This window comes from Scyliorhinus canicula, chromosome 6 (assembly GCF_902713615.1).
Source record: "Scyliorhinus canicula chromosome 6, sScyCan1.1, whole genome shotgun sequence".
Lineage (NCBI taxonomy): Eukaryota > Metazoa > Chordata > Chondrichthyes > Carcharhiniformes > Scyliorhinidae > Scyliorhinus > Scyliorhinus canicula.
The window spans coordinates 225,255,064-225,273,630 of record NC_052151.1 but is presented as its reverse complement, the minus strand read 5'-3'; the positions used below and the strand labels follow the sequence as shown (position 1 = coordinate 225,273,630).

The following is an 18,567-nucleotide window of genomic DNA, read 5'->3' as shown; positions in this document are numbered from 1 at the left end:
CCTTACCCAGCACAAAGAAAGATAGTTATAGTTGAGCCTCACGACATCACCGAAGGAGTTCCTCGGGGTAGTGTCCTCAACCAAAACATCATCCGCTCCTTCATCAATGACCTCCCTCCAATCATAAGGTCAGAAGTGGGGATGTTTGCAGATGACTGCACAATGCTCAGCACCATTCACAACTCCTCAGACAATGAAGCCGTCCGTGTCCAAATGCAGCAAGACCTGGACAATATCCAGGCTTGGGGCTGACAAGTGGCAAGTTACATTCACGCCACACAAGTGCCAGGGAATGACCATCTCCTACAAGAGTGGATCTAACCATCGCCCCTTGACATTCGATGGCATTCCCATCGCTGAATCCCCCACATCCTGGGGGTTACCATTGATCAGAAACTGAACTGGACCCAGCCACATTAATACTGTGGCTACCAGGGCAGGTCAGGAACTCACCAAGGCTCCTCAGGCAGCACCTTCCAAACCCGCGACCACCATCATCTAGAAGGACAAGAGCAGCAGATACCTGGGAACCCCACCACCTGGAGGTTCCCCTCCAAGTCACTCCCCACCCTGACTGGGAAATATATCGGCCGTTCCTTCACTGTCGCCAGGGGAATATCCTGGAACTCCCTCAAAAAAATCATAGACCGATTCAGCTCAGTAGGAAACTACTCGGCCCATTGAGCCTGTACTGGCTTTTACTTTCTTTTAAATGCAGGGTACCCAATTATTTTTTTTAAATTGAGGGGCAATTCTGCACATCTCTGGGTTGTGGGGGTGAGACCCAAGCAGACGCAGGGAGAGAATGTTCAAACTCCACACAGACAGTGACCCGGGGCCTGGTTTCGAACCCGGGTCCTCAGCCACATAAGGCAACAGTGCTAACCACTTGCTGCCGTGCCGCCCCTGTACTGGCTTTTAGAGCCATCTAGTTAGGCCCACTCCCCCGTTCTTCCACCATAACAATTATTTGCATTTATTTCTGACATCTGCAGAGCCTTATTGAAAAGAATACAATTGAGTATTGTTCCCAGCTCCTAATCAAACACTGCAGTCCAAAACAAGACCTTGTTGCGTTTAAAAAAAAATAAATATATATTTCCTTATCTCGCCTCTGGTTCTCTGCCCAGTCACATTATATTTGTGCGCACATTTTGATCCATTAGCCACGATAAACTGTTTCTCTTTATTTACTCTATCGAAGCCTTGTTAGATTTTAAACAGCTCCTTCAAATCTCCTTTTAACCTTTTCTGCTCTGAGCCTGTTTCCCCAATCGCTGCTGGTGCCTGGGTCCCCCTCCGCCTTCGCCTGGGTCCCCCTCCGCCTTCGCCTGGGTCCCCCCTCCACCTTCGCCTGGGTCCCCCCTCCACCTTCGCCTGGGTCCCCCCTCCACCTTCGCCTGGGTCCCCCCTCCACCTTCGCCTGGGTCCCCCCTCCACCTTCGCCTGGGTCCCCCCTCCACCTTCGCCTGGGCCCCCCCCTCCGCCGTGGCCTGGGTCCCCCTCCGCCTTCGCCTGGGTCCCCCCTCCACCTTCGCCTGGGCCCCCCTCCACCTTCGCCTGGGTCCCCCTCCGCCGTGGCCTGGGTCTCCCCTCCACCTTCGCCTGGGTCTCCCCTCCACCTTCGCCTGGGTCCCCCCTCCACCTTCGCCTGGGTCCCCCCTCCACCTTCGCCTGGGTCCCCCCTTCGCCTGGGCCCCCCCCTCCGCCGTGGCCTGGGCCCCCCTCCGCCTTCACCTGGGTCCCCCCTCCACCTTCGCCTGGGTCCCCCCTCCACCTTCGCCTGGGTCCCCCCTCCACCTTTGCCTGGGTCCCCCCTCCACCTTTGCCTGGGTCCCCCCTCCACCTTCGCCTGGGCCCCCCTCCGGCGTGCCCTGGGCCCCCCCTCCGGCGTGCCCTGGGCCCCCCCTCCGGCGTGCCCTGGGCCCCCCCTCCGGCGTGCCCTGGGCCCCCCCTCCGGCGTGCCCTGGGCCCCCCCTCCGGCGTGGCCTGGGCCCCCCCTCCGGCGTGGCCTGGGGCCCCCCTCCCATTCGCTGCCAATGAGGAATGTTAACCGGGTTTAGCCTAGCCAATAAGTAAATAAATAAAAGCAGTGGCCAATCCCAGCTCGACTCAGAGTCCGGACCAGTAAAATGTCAGAAGGCAGCGCCAGAATTCGAGACAGATTCAGTGTTGAAGGAGGCCACTTGGCCCATCATCCCTATGCCAGCTGTTTGGGTGAGCGATATGGTTAATCAGCGCTACCCTCCTTTTTCCATCACATCCCTGCAATAATGTCACCTTTGATTATTTATCAAATTCCCCATTTGAGTTTTGTTATTCCACTGTGCTTTCAGTCAGCGCATTTCAGATCACAATTTACCGCAGACAGTACTGAGGGAGTTCCGCACTGTCAGAGGGTCAGTACTGAGGGAGTGCCACACTGTCAGAGGGTCAGTACTGAGGGAGTGCTGCACTGTCAGAGGGTCAGTACTGAGGGAGTGCTGCACTGTCAGAGGGTCAGTACTGAGGGAGTGCCGTACTGTCAGAGGGTCAGTACTGAGGGAGTGCTGCACTGTCAGAGGGTCAGTACTGAGGGAGTGCTGCACTGTCAGAGGGTCAGTACTGAGGGAGTGCAGCACAGTCAGAGGGTCAGTACTGAGGGAGTGCTGCACTGTCAGAGGGTCAGTACTGAGGGAGCGCCGCACTGTCAGAGGGTCAGTACTGAGGGAGTGCCGCACTGTCAGAGGGTCAGTACTGAGGGAGTGCTGCACTGTCAGAGGGTCAGTACTGAGGGAGCGCTGCACTGTCAGAGGGTCAGTACTGAGGGAGTGCTGCACTGTCAGAGGGTCAGTACTGAGGGAGTGCCACATTGTCAGAGGGTCAGTACTGAGGGAGTGCTACACTGTCAGAGGGTCAGTACTGAGGGAGTGCTGCACTGTCAGAGGGTCAGTACTGAGGGAGTGCTGCACTGTCAGAGGGTCAGTACTGAGGGAGTGCTGCACTGTCAGAGGGTCAGTACTGAGGGAACGCTGCACTGTCAGAGGGTCAGTACTGAGGGAGTGCTACACTGTCAGAGGGTCAGTATTGAGGGAGCTGCACTGGCAGAGGGTCAGTACTGAGGGAGTGCCGCACTGTCAGAGGGTCAGTACTGAGGGAGTGCTGCACTGTCAGAGGGTCAGTACCGAGGGAGTGCTGCACTGTCAGAGGGTCAGTACTGAGGGAATGCTTCACTGTCAGAGGGTCAGTACTGAGGGAGTGCTGCACTGTCAGAGGGTCAGTACTGAGGGAGCACCGCACTGTCAGAGGGTCAGTACTGAGGGAGTGCTGCACTGTCAGAGGGTCAGTACTGAGGGAGTGCCGCACTGTAGTAGGTACAGTCTTTTGGAATGAAATTTTGAAGTGAGGTTTGCTTTGCTCAATCTGATGGGCAGAGTGGGATTTGGGTGCTGGCAATGGGGTGTTGGAGCCCAATATTCATCCCTCGACGAAGACCACATAAAGTAGTACATGTGGTGTGATTGTTGTCACATTGCTGTTTATGCAGGCTTGCTGTGCATGGGTTAGCTGCTGCGCTTCCCTCCACAGTCAGCCCCGTGCCCCTCAAAGTAAAAGTGGCTACCTGCTTCTGAAGACCCCGGAGAATCCTGTCCTGCTGGAATATTGGGAGATCCAGGTCAGCTGCAAATGACTGAGATTTATTATGCTGTGATCCTTAATGTCTTTGTCTGTCTGCCTCTTTCCCACAGATGCCCATGGCTCAGCCAGGCCTTCTCGCCCGCCGTTCCCATCTACAATGTGATTATTTTCCTCTTTGTGTTGGCAAACTTCAGCATGGCTACTTTCATGGACCCTGGCATCTTCCCACGAGGTGAGCCTCTGCGTATCGCTTTCCCCGTGAGTGAGATTCGCGAGCTCCACCGGCTAACACCACCCAGGGTAACACCACTCAGTAATTAAGAGACCCAGGGTCATACCGCTCAGTAATCGAGACACCCCGGGTAATACCACTCAGTAATCGAGACACCCAGGGTAATACCACTCAGTAATCGAGACACCCAGGGTAACACCACTCAGTAATCGAGACACCCAGGGTCATACTGCTCAGTAATCGAGACACCCAGGGTAACACCGCTCAGTAATCCAGACACCCAGGGTAATACCACTCAGTAATCGAGACACCCAGGGTAATACCACTCAGTAATCGAGACACCCAGAGTAACACCACTCAGTAATCAAGAGACCCAGGGTAATACCACTCAGTAATCGAGACACCCAGAGTAACACCACTCAGTAATCGAGATACCCAGGGTCATACCGCTCAGTAATCGAGACACCCATGGTAACACCACTCAGTAATCGAGACACCCAGGGTCATACCGCTCAGTAATCGAGACACCCAGGGTCATACCGCTCAGTAATCGAGACACCCAGGGTCATACCGCTCAGTAATCGAGACACCCAGAGAAATACCACTCAGTAAGCGAGAGACCCAGAGTAATACCGCTCAGTAAGCGAGAGACCCAGAGTAATACCGCTCAGTAAGTGAGAGACCCAGAGTAACACCACTCGGTAATCGAGAGACCCAGAGTAATACCGCTCAGTAAGTGAGAGACCCAGGGTAACACCACTCGGTAATCGAGACACCCAGGGCCATATCGCTCAGTAATCGAGACACCCAGGGTAACACCACTCAGTAATCGAGAGACCCAGAGTAACACCACTCAGTAATCGAGAGACCCAGGGTAACACCACTCAGTAATCGAGACACCCAGGGTAACACCACTCAGTTTTCGAGAGACCCAGGGAAATATCACTCAGTAATCGAGACACCCAGGGTAACATCACTCAGTAATCGAGACACCCAGAGTAAATATCACTCAGTAATCGAGAGACCCAGGGTAATATCTCTCAGTAATCGAGACACCCAGAGTAACACCACTCAGTAATCGAGACACCCAGAGTAAATATCACTCAGTAATCGAGACACCCAGAATAAATATCACTCAGTAATCAAGACACCCAGGGTAATATCACTCAGTAATCGAGGGGCCCAGGGTAACACCACTCAGTAATCGAGACACCCAGAGTAACATCACTCAGTAATCGAGACACCCAGGGTAACACCACTCAGTAATCGAGAGACCCAGGGTAACACCACTCAGTAATCGAGACACCCAGGGTAACACCACTCAGTAATCGAGAGACCCAGGGTAATACCACTCAGTAATCGAGACACCCAGAGTAAATATCACTCAGTAATCGAGACACCGAGGGTAATATCACTCAGTAATCGAGACACCCAGAGTAACACCACTCAGTAATCGAGACACCCAGAGTAAATATCACTCAGTAATCGAGACACCCAGTGTAATATCATTCAGTAATCAAGACACCCAGAGTAATACCGCTCAGTAATTGAGACACCCAGAGTAATACCGCTCAGTAATCGAGAGACCCAGGGTAATACCGCTCAGTAATCGAGACACCCAGAGTAATACCCCTCAGTAATCGAGACACCCAGGGTAATACCGCTCAGTAATCGAGAGACCCAGGGTCATACCGCTCAGCAATCGAGACACCCAGAGTAATACCGCTCAGTAATCCAGAGACCCAGAGTAATACCGCTCAGTAATCGAGACACCCAGGGTAACACTACTCAGTAATCGAGAGACCCAGAGTAACACCACTCAGTAATCAAGACACCCAGAGTAATACCGCTCAGTAAGCGAGAGACCCAGAGTAACACCACTCAGTAATCGAGACACCCAGGGTAACACCACTCAGTAAGCGAGAGACCCAGTGTAATACCGCTCAGTAAGCGAGAGACCCAGAGAAATACCACTCAGTAATCGAGAGACCCAGAGTAACACCACTCAGTAATCGAGACACCCAGGGTAACACCACTCAGTAAGCGAGAGACCCAGAGACATACCACTCAGTAAGCGAGAGACCCAGAGTAATACCGCTCAGTAAGTGAGAGACCCAGAGTAACACCACTCGGTAATCGAGAGACCCAGAGTAATACCGCTCAGTAAGTGAGAGACCCAGGGTAACACCACTCGGTAATCGAGACACCCAGGGCCATATCGCTCAGTAATCGAGACACCCAGGGTAACACCACTCAGTAATCGAGAGACCCAGAGTAACACCACTCAGTAATCGAGAGACCCAGGGTAACACCACTCAGTAATCGAGACACCCAGGGTAACACCACTCAGTTTTCGAGAGACCCAGGGAAATATCACTCAGTAATCGAGACACCCAGGGTAACATCACTCAGTAATCGAGACACCCAGAGTAAATATCACTCAGTAATCGAGAGACCCAGGGTAATATCACTCAGTAATCGAGACACCCAGAGTAACACCACTCAGTAATCGAGACACCCAGAGTAAATATCACTCAGTAATCGAGACACCCAGAATAAATATCACTCAGTAATCAAGACACCCAGGGTAATATCACTCAGTAATCGAGAGGCCCAGGGTAACACCACTCAGTAATCGAGACACCCAGAGTAACATCACTCAGTAATCGAGACACCCAGGGTAACACCACTCAGTAATCGAGAGACCCAGGGTAACACCACTCAGTAATCGAGACACCCAGGGTAACACCACTCAGTAATCGAGAGACCCAGGGTAATATCACTCAGTAATCGAGACCGAGGGTAATATCACTCAGTAATCGAGACACCCAGAGTAACACCACTCAGTAATCGAGACACCCAGAGTAAATATCACTCAGTAATCGAGACACCCAGTGTAATATCATTCAGTAATCAAGACACCCAGAGTAATACCGCTCAGTAATCGAGACACCCAGAGTAATACCGCTCAGTAATCGAGAGACCCAGGGTAATACCGCTCAGTAATCGAGACACCCAGAGTAATACCACTCAGTAATCGAGACACCCAGGGTAATACCGCTCAGTAATCGAGAGACCCAGGGTCATACCGCTCAGTAATCAAGACACCCAGAGTAATACCGCTCAGTAATCGAGAGACCCAGGGTAATACCGCTCAGTAATCGAGAGGCCCAGGGTAATACCGCTCAGTAATCAAGACACCCAGAGAAATACCACTCAGTAAGCGAGAGACCCAGAGTAATACTGCTCAGTAAGTGAGAGACCCAGAGTAACACCACTCGGTAATCGAGAGGCCCAGAGTAACACCACTCGGTAATCGAGAGGCCCAGGGTAATACCACGCAGTAATCGAGAGGCCCAGGGTAACACCACTCGGTAATCGAGAGGCCCAGGTAATACCACTCAGTAACCGAGACACCCAGGGTAATACCACTCAGTGATCGAGACACCCATAGTAATACCGCTCAGTGACCCAGAGTAACACCACTCAGTAATCGAGACACCCAGGGTCATATCGCTCAGTAATCAAGACACCCAGGGTTATACCACTCAGTAATCAAGAGACCCAGAGTAACACCACTCAGTAATCGAGACACCCAGGGTAATACCACTCAGTAATCGAGAGACCCAGGGTAACACCACTCAGTAATCGAGATACCCAGAGTAATACCGCTCAGTAATCCAGAGACCCTGAGTAATACCGCTCATTAATCGAGACACCCAGGGTTATACCGCTCAGTAATCGAGACACCCAGGGTTATACCGCTCAGTAATCGAGACACCCAGAGTAATACCACTCAGTAATCGAGAGACCCAGGGTAACACCACTCAGTAATCGAGACACACAGGGTAATACCGCTCAGTAATCGAGAGACCCAGGGTAACACCACTCAGTAATCGAGACACCCAGGGTAACACCACTCAGTAATCGAGAGACCCAGGGTAACACCACTCAGTAATCGAGACACCCAGGGTAACACCACTCAGTAATCGAGAGACCCAGGGTAACACCACTCAGTAATCGAGACACCCAGAGTAAATATCACTCAGTAATCGAGAGACCCAGGGTAATATCACTCAGTAATCGAGACACCCAGAGTAACACCACTCAGTAATCGAGACACCCAGAGTAAATATCACTCAGTAATCGAGACACCCAGAATAAATATCACTCAGTAATCAAGACACCCAGGGTAATATCACTCAGTAATCGAGAGGCCCAGGGTAACACCACTCAGTAATCGAGACACCCAGAGTAACATCACTCAGTAATCGAGACACCCAGGGTAACACCACTCAGTAATCGAGAGACCCAGGGTAACACCACTCAGTAATCGAGATACCCAGGGTAACACCACTCAGTAATCGAGAGACCCAGGGTAATACCACTCAGTAATCGAGACACCCAGAGTAAATATCACTCAGTAATCGAGAGACCCAGGGTAATATCACTCAGTAATCGAGACACCCAGAGTAACACCACTCAGTAATCGAGACACCCAGAGTAAATATCACTCAGTAATCGAGACACCCAGAGTAAATATCACTCAGTAATCAAGACACCCAGGGTAAATATCACTCAGTAATCGAGACACCCAGAGTAAATATCACTCAGTAATCGAGAGACCCAGGGTAATATCACTCAGTAATCAAGAGGCCCAGGGTAACACCACTCAGTAATCGAGAGACCCAGGGTAACACCACTCAGTAATCGAGACACCCAGAGTAAATATCACTCAGTAATCGAGAGACCCAGTGTAATATCATTCAGTAATCAAGACACCCAGAGTAATACCGCTCAGTAATCGAGACACCCAGAGTAATACCGCTCAGTAATCGAGAGACCCAGGGTAATACCGCTCAGTAATCGAGACACCCAGGGTAATACCGCTCAGTAATCGAGAGACCCAGGGTCATACCGCTCAGTAATCAAGACACCCAGAGTAATACCGCTCAGTAATCGAGAGACCCAGGGTAATACCGCTCAGTAATCGAGAGGCCCAGGGTAATACCGCTCAGTAATCAAGACACCCAGGGTAATATCACTCAGTAAACGAGAGACCCAGATTAATACCGCTCAGTAAGTGAGACACCCAGGGTAATACCACTCAGTAACCGAGACACCCAGGGTAACACCACACAGTAATCGAGAGACCCAGAGTAATATCACTCAGTAATCGAGAGACCCAGGGTAACACCACTCAGTAATCGAGACACCCAGAGTAACACCACTCAGTAATCAAGAGACCCAGGGTCATACCGCTCAGTAATCGAGACACCCAGTGTAACACCACTCAGTAATCGAGAGACCCAGGGTAACACCACTCAGTAATCGAGAGACCCAGGGTAACACCACTCAGTAATCGAGACACCCAGAATAAATATCACTCAGTAATCGAGACACCCAGAGTAAATATCACTCAGTAATCGAGAGACCCAGGGTAATATCACTCAGTAATCGAGAGACCCAGGGTAACACCACTCAGTAATCGAGACACCCAGAGTAAATATCACTCAGTAATCGAGACACCCAGAGTAAATATCACTCAGTAATCGAGAGACCCAGGGTAATACCGCTCAGTAATCGAGAGACCCAGGGTAACACCACTCAGTAATCGAGAGACCCAGAGTAACACCACTGAGTAATCGAGAGACCCAGAGTAATACCGCTCAGTAAGCGAGAGACCCAGAGTAATACCGCTCAGTAAGCGAGAGACCCAGGGTAACACCACTCAGTAATCGAGAGGTCCTGGGTAACACCACTCAGTAATCGAGACACCCAGAGTAACACCACTCAGTAAGCGAGAGACCCAGGGTAATACCACTCAGTAATCGAGAGATCCTGGGTAACACCACTCAGTGATCGAGAGACCCAGAGTAATACCGCTCAGTAAGCGAGAGACCTAGAGAAATACCACTCAGTAAGCGAGAGACCCAGAGTAATACCGCTCAGTAAGCGAGAGACCCAGAGAAATACCACTCAGTAAGCGAGAGACCCAGAGTAATACTGCTCAGTAAGTGAGAAACCCAGAGTAACACCACTCGGTAATCGAGAGGCCCAGGGTAACACCACTCGGTAATCGAGAGGCCCAGGGTAATACCACTCGGTAATCGAGAGGCCCAGGGTAACACCACTCGGTAATCGAGAGGCCCAGGGTAATACCACTCAGTAACTGAGACACCCAGGGTAATACCGCTCAGTGACCCAGAGTAACACCACTCAGTAATCGAGACACCCAGGGTCATATCGCTCAGTAATCAAGACACCCAGGGTTATACCACTCAGTAATCAAGAGACCCAGAGTAACACCACTCAGTAATCGAGACACCCAGGGTAATACCACTCAGTAATCGAGAGACCCAGGGTAACACCACTCAGTAATCGAGATACCCAGAGTAATACCGCTCAGTAATCCAGAGACCCTGAGTAATACCGCTCATTAATCGAGACACCCAGGGTTATACCGCTCAGTAATCGAGACACCCAGGGTTATACCGCTCAGTAATCGAGACACCCAGAGTAATACCACTCAGTAATCGAGAGACCCAGGGTAACACCACTCAGTAATCGAGAGACGCAGGGTAACACCACTCAGTAATCGGGACACCCAGGGTAACACCACTCAGTAATCGAGAGACCCAGGGTAACACCACTCAGTAATCGAGAGACCCAGGGTAACACCACTCAGTAATCGAGACACCCAGAGTAAATATCACTCAGTAATCGAGAGGCCCAGGTTAAATATCACTCAGTAATCGAGAGGCCCAGGGTAATATCACTCAGTAATCGAGAGACCCAGGGTAATATCACTCAGTAATCGAGACACCCAGAGTAAATATCACTCAGTAATCGAGACACCCAGAGTAAATATCACTCAGTAATCGAGACACCCAGGGTAAATATCACTCAGTAATCGAGACACCCAGAGTAAATATCACTCAGTAATCGAGAGACCCAGGGTAATATCACTCAGTAATCGAGTGACCCAGGGTAACACCACTCAGTAATCGAGACACCCAGAGTTACACCACTCAGTAATCGAGAGACCCAGGGTAACACCACTCAGTAATCGAGAGACCCAGGGTAATACCACTCGGTAATCGAGACGCCCAGGGTAAATATCACTCAGTAATCGAGAGATCCTGGGTAACACCACTCAGTAATCGAGACACCCAGAGTAACACCACTCAGTAAGCGAGAGACCCAGGGTAATACCACTCAGTAATCGAGAGATCCTGGGTAACACCACTCAGTAATCGAGAGACCCAGAGTAATACCGCTCAGTAAGCGAGAGACCCAGAGAAATACCACTCAGTAAGCGAGAGACCCAGAGAAATACCACTCAGTAAGCGAGACACCCAGAGTAATACCACTCAGTAACCCAGAGACCCAGAGTAACACCACTCAGTAAGCGAGAGACCCAGGGTAATACCACTCAGTAATCGAGAGATCCTGGGTAATACCGCTCAGTAAGCGAGAGACCAAGAGTAATACCGCTCAGTAAGCGAGAGACCCAGAGAAATACCACTCAGTAAGCGAGAGACCCAGAGTAATACCGCTCAGTAAGCGAGAGACCCAGAGAAATACCACTCAGTAAGCGAGACACCCAGAGTAATACCACTCAGTAACCCAGAGACCTAGAGTAACACCACTCAGTAATCGAGACACCCAGGGTCATATCGCTCAGTAATCAAGACACCCAGGGTTATACCACTCAGTAATCGAGAGACCCAGAGTAACACCACTCAGTAATCGAGACACCCAGGGTAATACCGCTCAGTAATCGAGACACCCAGGGTAATACCACTCAGTGATCGAGACACCCAGGGTAATACCGCTCAGTAATCGAGAGGCCCAGGGTAACACCACTCAGTAATCGAGAGGCCCAGGGTCATACCGCTCAGTAATCGAGAGGCCCAGGGTTATACCGCTCAGTAATCGAGACACCCAGAGTAATACCGCTCAGTAAGCGAGAGACCCAGGGTAACACCACTCAGTAATCGAGAGATCCTGGGTAACACCACTCAGTAATCGAGACACCCAGAGTAACACCACTCAGTAATCGAGACACCCAGGGTAATACCGCTCAGTAATCGAGACACCCAGGGTAATACCACTCAGTGATCGAGACACCCAGGGTAATACCGCTCAGTAATCGAGAGGCCCAGGGTAACACCACTCAGTAATCGAGAGGCCCAGGGTCATACCGCTCAGTAATCGAGAGGCCCAGGGTTATACCGCTCAGTAATCGAGAGACCCAGAGAAATTCCGCTCAGCAATCGAGACACCCAGGGTAATACCGCTCAGTAATCGAGACACCCAGGGTAACACCGCTCAGTAATCGAGAGACCCAGGGTTATACCGCTCAGTAATCGAGAGACCCAGGGTTATACCGCTCAGTAATCGAGACACCCAGGGTAATATCACTCAGTAATCAAGACACCCAGGGTAATATCACTCAGTGCCTCCAATGGGCTGTCTAGTAGCTGTTTCTCAGTTCAATGACCCCCTTCTCATCACCTCCTCCTCCTCCTCCTGTCCCCCCTCTCTCTCTCCCCCCTCTCTCTCTCTCTCTCGCTCTCTCTCCCCCTGCTCTCTCTCTCCCCCTGCTCTCTCTCTCCCCCTGCTCTCTCTCTCTCTCCCCCTGCTCTCTCTCTCTCTCCCCCTGCTCTCTCTCTCTCTCCCCCTGCTCTCTCTCTCTCTCCCCCTGCTCTCTCTCTCTCCCCCCTGCTCTCTCTCTCTCTCCCCCTGCTCTCTCTCTCTCTCCCCTCTGCTCTCTCCTCTCTCTCTCCCCTCTGCTCTCTCTCTCTCCTCTCTCTCTCTCTCTCCCCCGCTCTCTCTCTCTCCTCTGCTCTCTCTCCCCCCTCTGCTCTCTCTCTCTCCCCCTGCTCTCTCTCTCTCCCCCTGCTCTCTCTCTCTCCCCCTGCTCTCTCTCTCTCTCCCCTGCTCTCTCTCTCTCTCCCCCTGCTCTCTCTCTCTCTCCCCCCTCTCTCTCTCTCACCCGCACTCTCTCTCTCTCTCTCTCCCCTGCCTCTCTCTCTCTCTCTCTCCCCCTGCTCTTCTCTCTCCCCCGCTCTCTCTCTCTCTCCCCCGCTCTCTCTCTCTCTCTCTCCCCTCTGCTCTCTCTCTCTCTCTCCCCTCTGCTCTCTCTCTCTCTCCCCCTGCTCTCTTCACCCCCCCTGTCTGTTCTCAGCTGATGAAGATGAAGATAAGGATGATGATTTTCGGGCTCCGCTCTATAAGAACGTGGAGATCAAAAGCATCCAGGTCCGGATGAAGTGGTGCTCAACTTGTCGATTCTACCGCCCACCCCGGTGTTCGCACTGCAGCGTTTGTGACAACTGTGTGGAGGTAAGTGTGGCTTGCCTGTCATTATTTCACCCTCCTCCCTGCAGGATCCGACTCTCACCAGGATCACCAGCTCTGTGGACAGTATGCTGGAACAAGGCAAGCTCTGCTTTCATAGACATCCAAACCTACGAAGATAGAACATAGAACAGTACAGCACAGAACAGGCCCTTCGGCCCTCGATGTTGTGCCGAGCCATGATCACCCTACTCAAACCCACGTTTGCACCCTATACCCGTAACCCAACAACCCCCCCCCTTAACCTTACTTTTATTAGGACACTACGGGCAATTTATCATGGCCAATCCACCTAACCCGCACATCTTTGGACTGTGGGAGGAAACCGGAGCACCCGGAGGAAACCCACGCACACACGGGGAGGACGTGCAGACTCCGCACAGACAGTGACCCAGCCGGGAATCGAACCTGGGACCCTGGAGCTGTGAAACATTTATGCTAACCACCATGCTACCCTGCTGCCCTAGATGTGAGACAGACTCGCGTGTGTGCACACTACCGCGCAGGCACACCTTCATTCAATGTCTGTTTACCCACCCCCAAACCCCTCTCATGGTGAACCAAGCTCAGCCCAGAGAGAGGCCTAAATGTGCTGCTATTGTGCACAAAACTGTTCACCTTCCTTTCATGCGGTGACCATGTAGGCAGTCTGCTGATCCATTAACCAGGTCAAACGTGCAGATGCTGGGGTTCAACATTTATCTGGCTCGAGGACTGGGGGAAATGTGCTGAGTGCTGCACAGGACCTGTTTACATACCCTTAAAATAACTGCTATATGCCGTACCCGGTTTAATCTGCAAGGAACTATGTGATTGGTGTGTCAAAAGAGACACAACGGACTTGCGAGTGCTTTTAATTCTAACTTATTTATCTCTATCTCTCTCCCTCCGCCCTTCCCAGGAGTTTGACCATCACTGTCCGTGGGTGAACAATTGCATCGGGCGCAGGAACTACCGCTACTTCTTTCTCTTCCTCCTGTCGCTCACCACCCACATCATCGGCGTCTTTGGTTTTGGCCTCCTCTACGTGCTGAACCACGTGAACGAGTTGTCCAAGGTGCACACCACTGTCACGTATCCTTGTTCTGGTTTCCCCAGGGGGCCTGTGGGGCAGGGCTGACTGTCTGGATGTGCCCTTTCAAAGGGCGGGTCCTGCTTGTGGTGATTTACGGTTGCAAGTGGGGCACGCCGGCTCCACCTAGCGGCAGGCAGATGCAACGTTGTGTTTACCAAGAAATCCTCTCCTGTCCACTCCCTCCTCGGCCTTCAATATTCAATAAAATCCCTGTTCCCCCTCCACCATCAGTGAGAGGAGCAGCTTTTCCTCCACTCTACCCGGGACCGGGATTTCAGAGGGTAAAAGGACAGCGGCTGACCCTCACTGGCTCATCAGAGATATAGGAGGCCATTCAGCTCCCTCCTGACTATCCCACCATTCACTGTAATCCTGTCTAACCTGTGACCTGACTCATTTATCCACCTTCTCTCCGTTTCCCTCAGTCCCTTTTGGATATCAAAAACCGACCAATCTGGGATTTAAAATAAAGAATCGATCCGGCATTCGTTCCCATTTATGGAAGAGACTTTCCAAACTTCTGCCTCCCTTTTGTGTGGAGAAATGTTTCGCATCTTCCCTCCGGGATCCAATTTTCAGATTCTGACCTGCCCCAGTCCGAGACTCTCCCCAAACAGCGGGAATAGTTTAGCTCTATCGACCCCTATCTCAAAAACATTGAGCAAATTGCCCCTTAATCATCTCAATCCTGGGGAATATAACCCTGTGCTGTGTAATTTCTCTTCGGAATTTAACCTTTGAATTTAATTCCTCATCTCTGATGGGCCAGTGAGGGTCAGCCACTGTCCTTTCACCCTTTGATGCCCTGGTCTCGGATGTCATTCTGGTAGATCCACACAGCGCTCCCTGCAAGGACAATATCCCCTTCCCATAGTGTGGTGCCCATCGCTGTTCATAGGGTCTGGCCCATAGTTTGGTGCCCATCGCTGTTCATAGGGTCTGGCCCATAGTGTGGTGCCCATCGCTGTTCATAGGGTCTGGCCCAATCAGGGCCTTTGTCCAGCCCTGTCCACTCCCCTCCACCAGGTCTCCTTTCTCCACACACCAGACAGAAACCATTGTGTGAATGTTCATAACCCCTCTGCCTCTCTTCCTGGTCGTCAACGTGGTGTTTGGCTGGACAGGATGATGGGGTGGGACGTACAGAACCCCCCCGCCCCGGATGGAAGTAGGGAGGTTTATGAGCAGTATTTCCGTATTCGTGAGCGTGTGTGTCTCTCTCTTTCCCTTGACTCCATCGACATAGTATGGCGGTGATGTGTGTGGCGGGCTTGTTCTTCATTCCTGTGGCGGGTCTGACTGGATTCCACATCGTGCTGGTCGCGAGGGGACGGACAACCAACGAGCAGGTGGAGTATCCAACACGATTACACTTCCTATCTTTAATAGGAAGCCTCCCCTTCCACATCCGCGGGCACATTCCCCACCACACCATCTTCAGCTGTGAGATTCTGGCTGGTGAAGGCGGGGGACGTCACTGGAGAGAGTATTAACTGGCTGCGGCATCATGTTGATTGCTCCACATCATTCTTTGCTTCACGGAAACCTCGGGGCAGGTTCAGAGCAGGAGAGACTGGTTGACATACCCACAACGTTGTAGTTTTGTGGCTTTCTGCAGACTTGAGCCCTAAACCTAGGCCCATCACACACCGTATCGACGGGTTCCTGCACTGTCAGAAGCGCTGTCACCAGGGGAAGGCAAGATCTGCATCTTTCACAATGTAATGGGCACTCAGGAGAGGAGAATTTTGCGACTAAAGATCTTGAATGAAGCAGATTTGTTCACCGAAGGGTAGTTAAGAATCCAGGATCAAAATGGCTGAATGGGGCCGCCTCCTGTTCCTGTGTAACAGGCTGGAAAAGGGGCTGATAGGGGCCTCTTGTTCCTGTGTAACAGGCTGGAGAAGGGGCTGAATGGGGCCTCCTGTTCCTGTGTAACAGGCTGGAGAAGGGGCTGAATGGGGCCTCCTGTTCCTGTGTAACAGGCTGGAGAAGGGGCTGAATGGGGCCCCTCCTGTTCCTGTGTAACAGGCTGGAGAAGGGGCTGAATGGGGTCTCCTGTTCCTGTGTAACAGGCTGGAGAAGGGGCTGAATGGGTCCTCCTGTTCCTGTGTAACAGGCTGGAGAAGGGGCTGAATGGGGCCTCCTGTTCCTGTGTAACAGGCTGGAGAAGGGGCTGAATGGGGCCTCCTCCTGTTCCTGTGTAACAGGCTGGAGAAGGGGCTGAATGGGACCTCCTCCTGTTCCTGTGTAACAGGCTGGAGAAGGGGCTGAATGGGGCCTCCTCCTGTTCCTGTGTAACAGGCTGGAGAAGGGGCTGAATGGGGCCTCCTCCTGTTCCTGTGTAACAGACTGGAGAAGGGGCTGAATGGGGCCTCCTCCTGTTCCTGTGTAACAGGCTGGAGAAGGGGCTGAATGGGGCCTCCTCCTATTCCTGTGTAACAGGCTGGAGAAGGGGCTGAATGGGGCCTCCTGTTCCTGTGTAACAGGCTGGAGAAGGGGCTGAATGGGGCCTTCTCCTGTACCTGTGTAACGGGCTGGAGAAGGGGCTGAATGGGGCCTCCTGTTCCTGTGTAACAGGCTGGAGAAGGGGCTGAATGGGGCCTCCTCCTATTCCTGTGTAACAGGCTGGAGAAGGGGCTGAATGGGGCCTCCTGTTCCTGTGTAACAGGCTGGAGAAGGGGCTGAATGGGGCCTCCTGTTCCTGTGTAACAGGCTGGAGAAGGGGCTGAATGGGGCCTCCTCCTGTTCCTGTGTAACAGGCTGGAGAAGGGGCTGAATGGGGCCTCCTCCTATTCCTGTGTAACAGGCTGGAGAAGGGGCTGAATGGGGCCTCCTGTTCCTGTGTAACAGGCTGGGGAAGGGGCTGAATGGGCCCTCCCCCTGTTCCTGTGTAACAGGCTGGAGAAGGGGCTGAATGGGGCCTCCTCCTATTCCTGTGTAACAGGCAGGAGAAGGGGCTGAATGGGGCCCCCTCCTGTTCCTGTGTAACAGGCTGGAGAAGGGGCTGAATGGGGCCACCTGTTCCTGTGTAACAGACTGGAGAAGGGGCTGAATGGGGCCTCCTGTTCCTGTGTAACAGGCTGGAGAAGGGGCTGAATGGGGCCTCCTGTTCCTGTGTAACAGGCTGGAGAAGGGGCTGAATGGGGCCTCCTTCTGTTCCTGTGTAACAGGCTGGAGAAGGGGCTGAATGGGGCCTCCTCCTGTTCCTGTGTAACAGGCTGGAGAAGGGGCTGAATGGGGCCTCCTCCTATTCCTGTGTAACAGGCTGGAGAAGGGGCTGAATGGGGCCTCCTGTTCCTGTGTAACAGGTTGGAGAAGGGGCTGAATGGGGCCTCCTGTTCCTGTGTAACAGGCTGGAGAAGGGGCTGAATGGGGCCTCCTCCTCTTCCTGTGTAACAGGCTGGAGAAGGGGCTGAATGGGGCCTCCTCCTGTTCCTGTGTAACAGGCTGGAGAAGGGGCTGAATGGGGCCTCCTGTTCCTGTGTAACAGGCTGGAGAAGGGGCTGAATGGGGCCTCCTCCTGTTCCTGTGTAACAGGCTGGAGAAGGGGCTGAATGGGGTCTCCTCCTGTTCCTGTGTAACAGGCTGGAGAAGGGGCTGAATGGGGCCTCCTGTTCCTGTGTAACAGGCTGGAGAAGGGGCTGAATGGGACCTCCTCCTGTTCCTGTGTAACAGGCTGGAGAAGGGTCTGAATGGGGCCTCCTCCTGTTCCTGTGTAACAGGCTGGAGAAGGGGCTGAATGGGGCCTCCTGCTCCTGTGTAACAGGCTGGAGAAGGGGCTGAATGGGGCCTCTCTCTCTCTCTCTCTCTCTCTCCCTCTGGCACGCCCTGACTGGGTTGAGGGGGTGATTTGGGAAAGTGATTGCATCATTAGTGGAGTGTGATGATGGAAGACCAAGCACTGATGGGGCAATGGAGGCTGACAAGGTGGGCATGAGGAGTTCCAGCCATCCCAACACCTCGGTCACGTTGTGCTGTTTATCTGTTGGTGTGTTCACACAAATAAATGCTTCCTTCTTCCTTGTAGGTTACTGGGAAGTTCCGGGGTGGAGTAAATCCCTTCACGCAGGGCTGCTGGATTAACATCTCTTATGTACTTTGTAGCTCGCAAGCACCCAGGTAAGAGGCTGCTACCCAACCCCATCATCACCCTCTACCTGGATCGCCACTAAATTGATGAGTTGTATATTTACAGTGCTTTTTACAAAATCAGCACGTCCCAATGCATTTGGCCTCATTAGTATTGAGAAACATGTAATGTAGCGGAAGCTGC

The 18,567-nt window shown here is 52.4% G+C and overlaps 1 protein-coding gene across 2 annotated transcripts in view; it reads left to right on the top strand.

The window, feature by feature from the left end:
* The window catches only part of LOC119967906 (palmitoyltransferase ZDHHC5-like), a 92,137-nt gene that overhangs the window by 62,191 nt on the left and 11,379 nt on the right, over positions 1-18,567 (top strand). For both annotated transcript variants that reach the window (XM_038801004.1, XM_038801003.1), the window contains exons 3-7: positions 3,729-3,850; positions 13,044-13,201; positions 14,118-14,290; positions 15,538-15,640; positions 18,322-18,413. In XM_038801004.1, the coding sequence (XP_038656932.1) occupies positions 3,729-3,850; positions 13,044-13,201; positions 14,118-14,290; positions 15,538-15,640; positions 18,322-18,413 (648 nt within the window). The remainder of the gene's footprint in view (positions 1-3,728; positions 3,851-13,043; positions 13,202-14,117; positions 14,291-15,537; positions 15,641-18,321; positions 18,414-18,567) is intronic.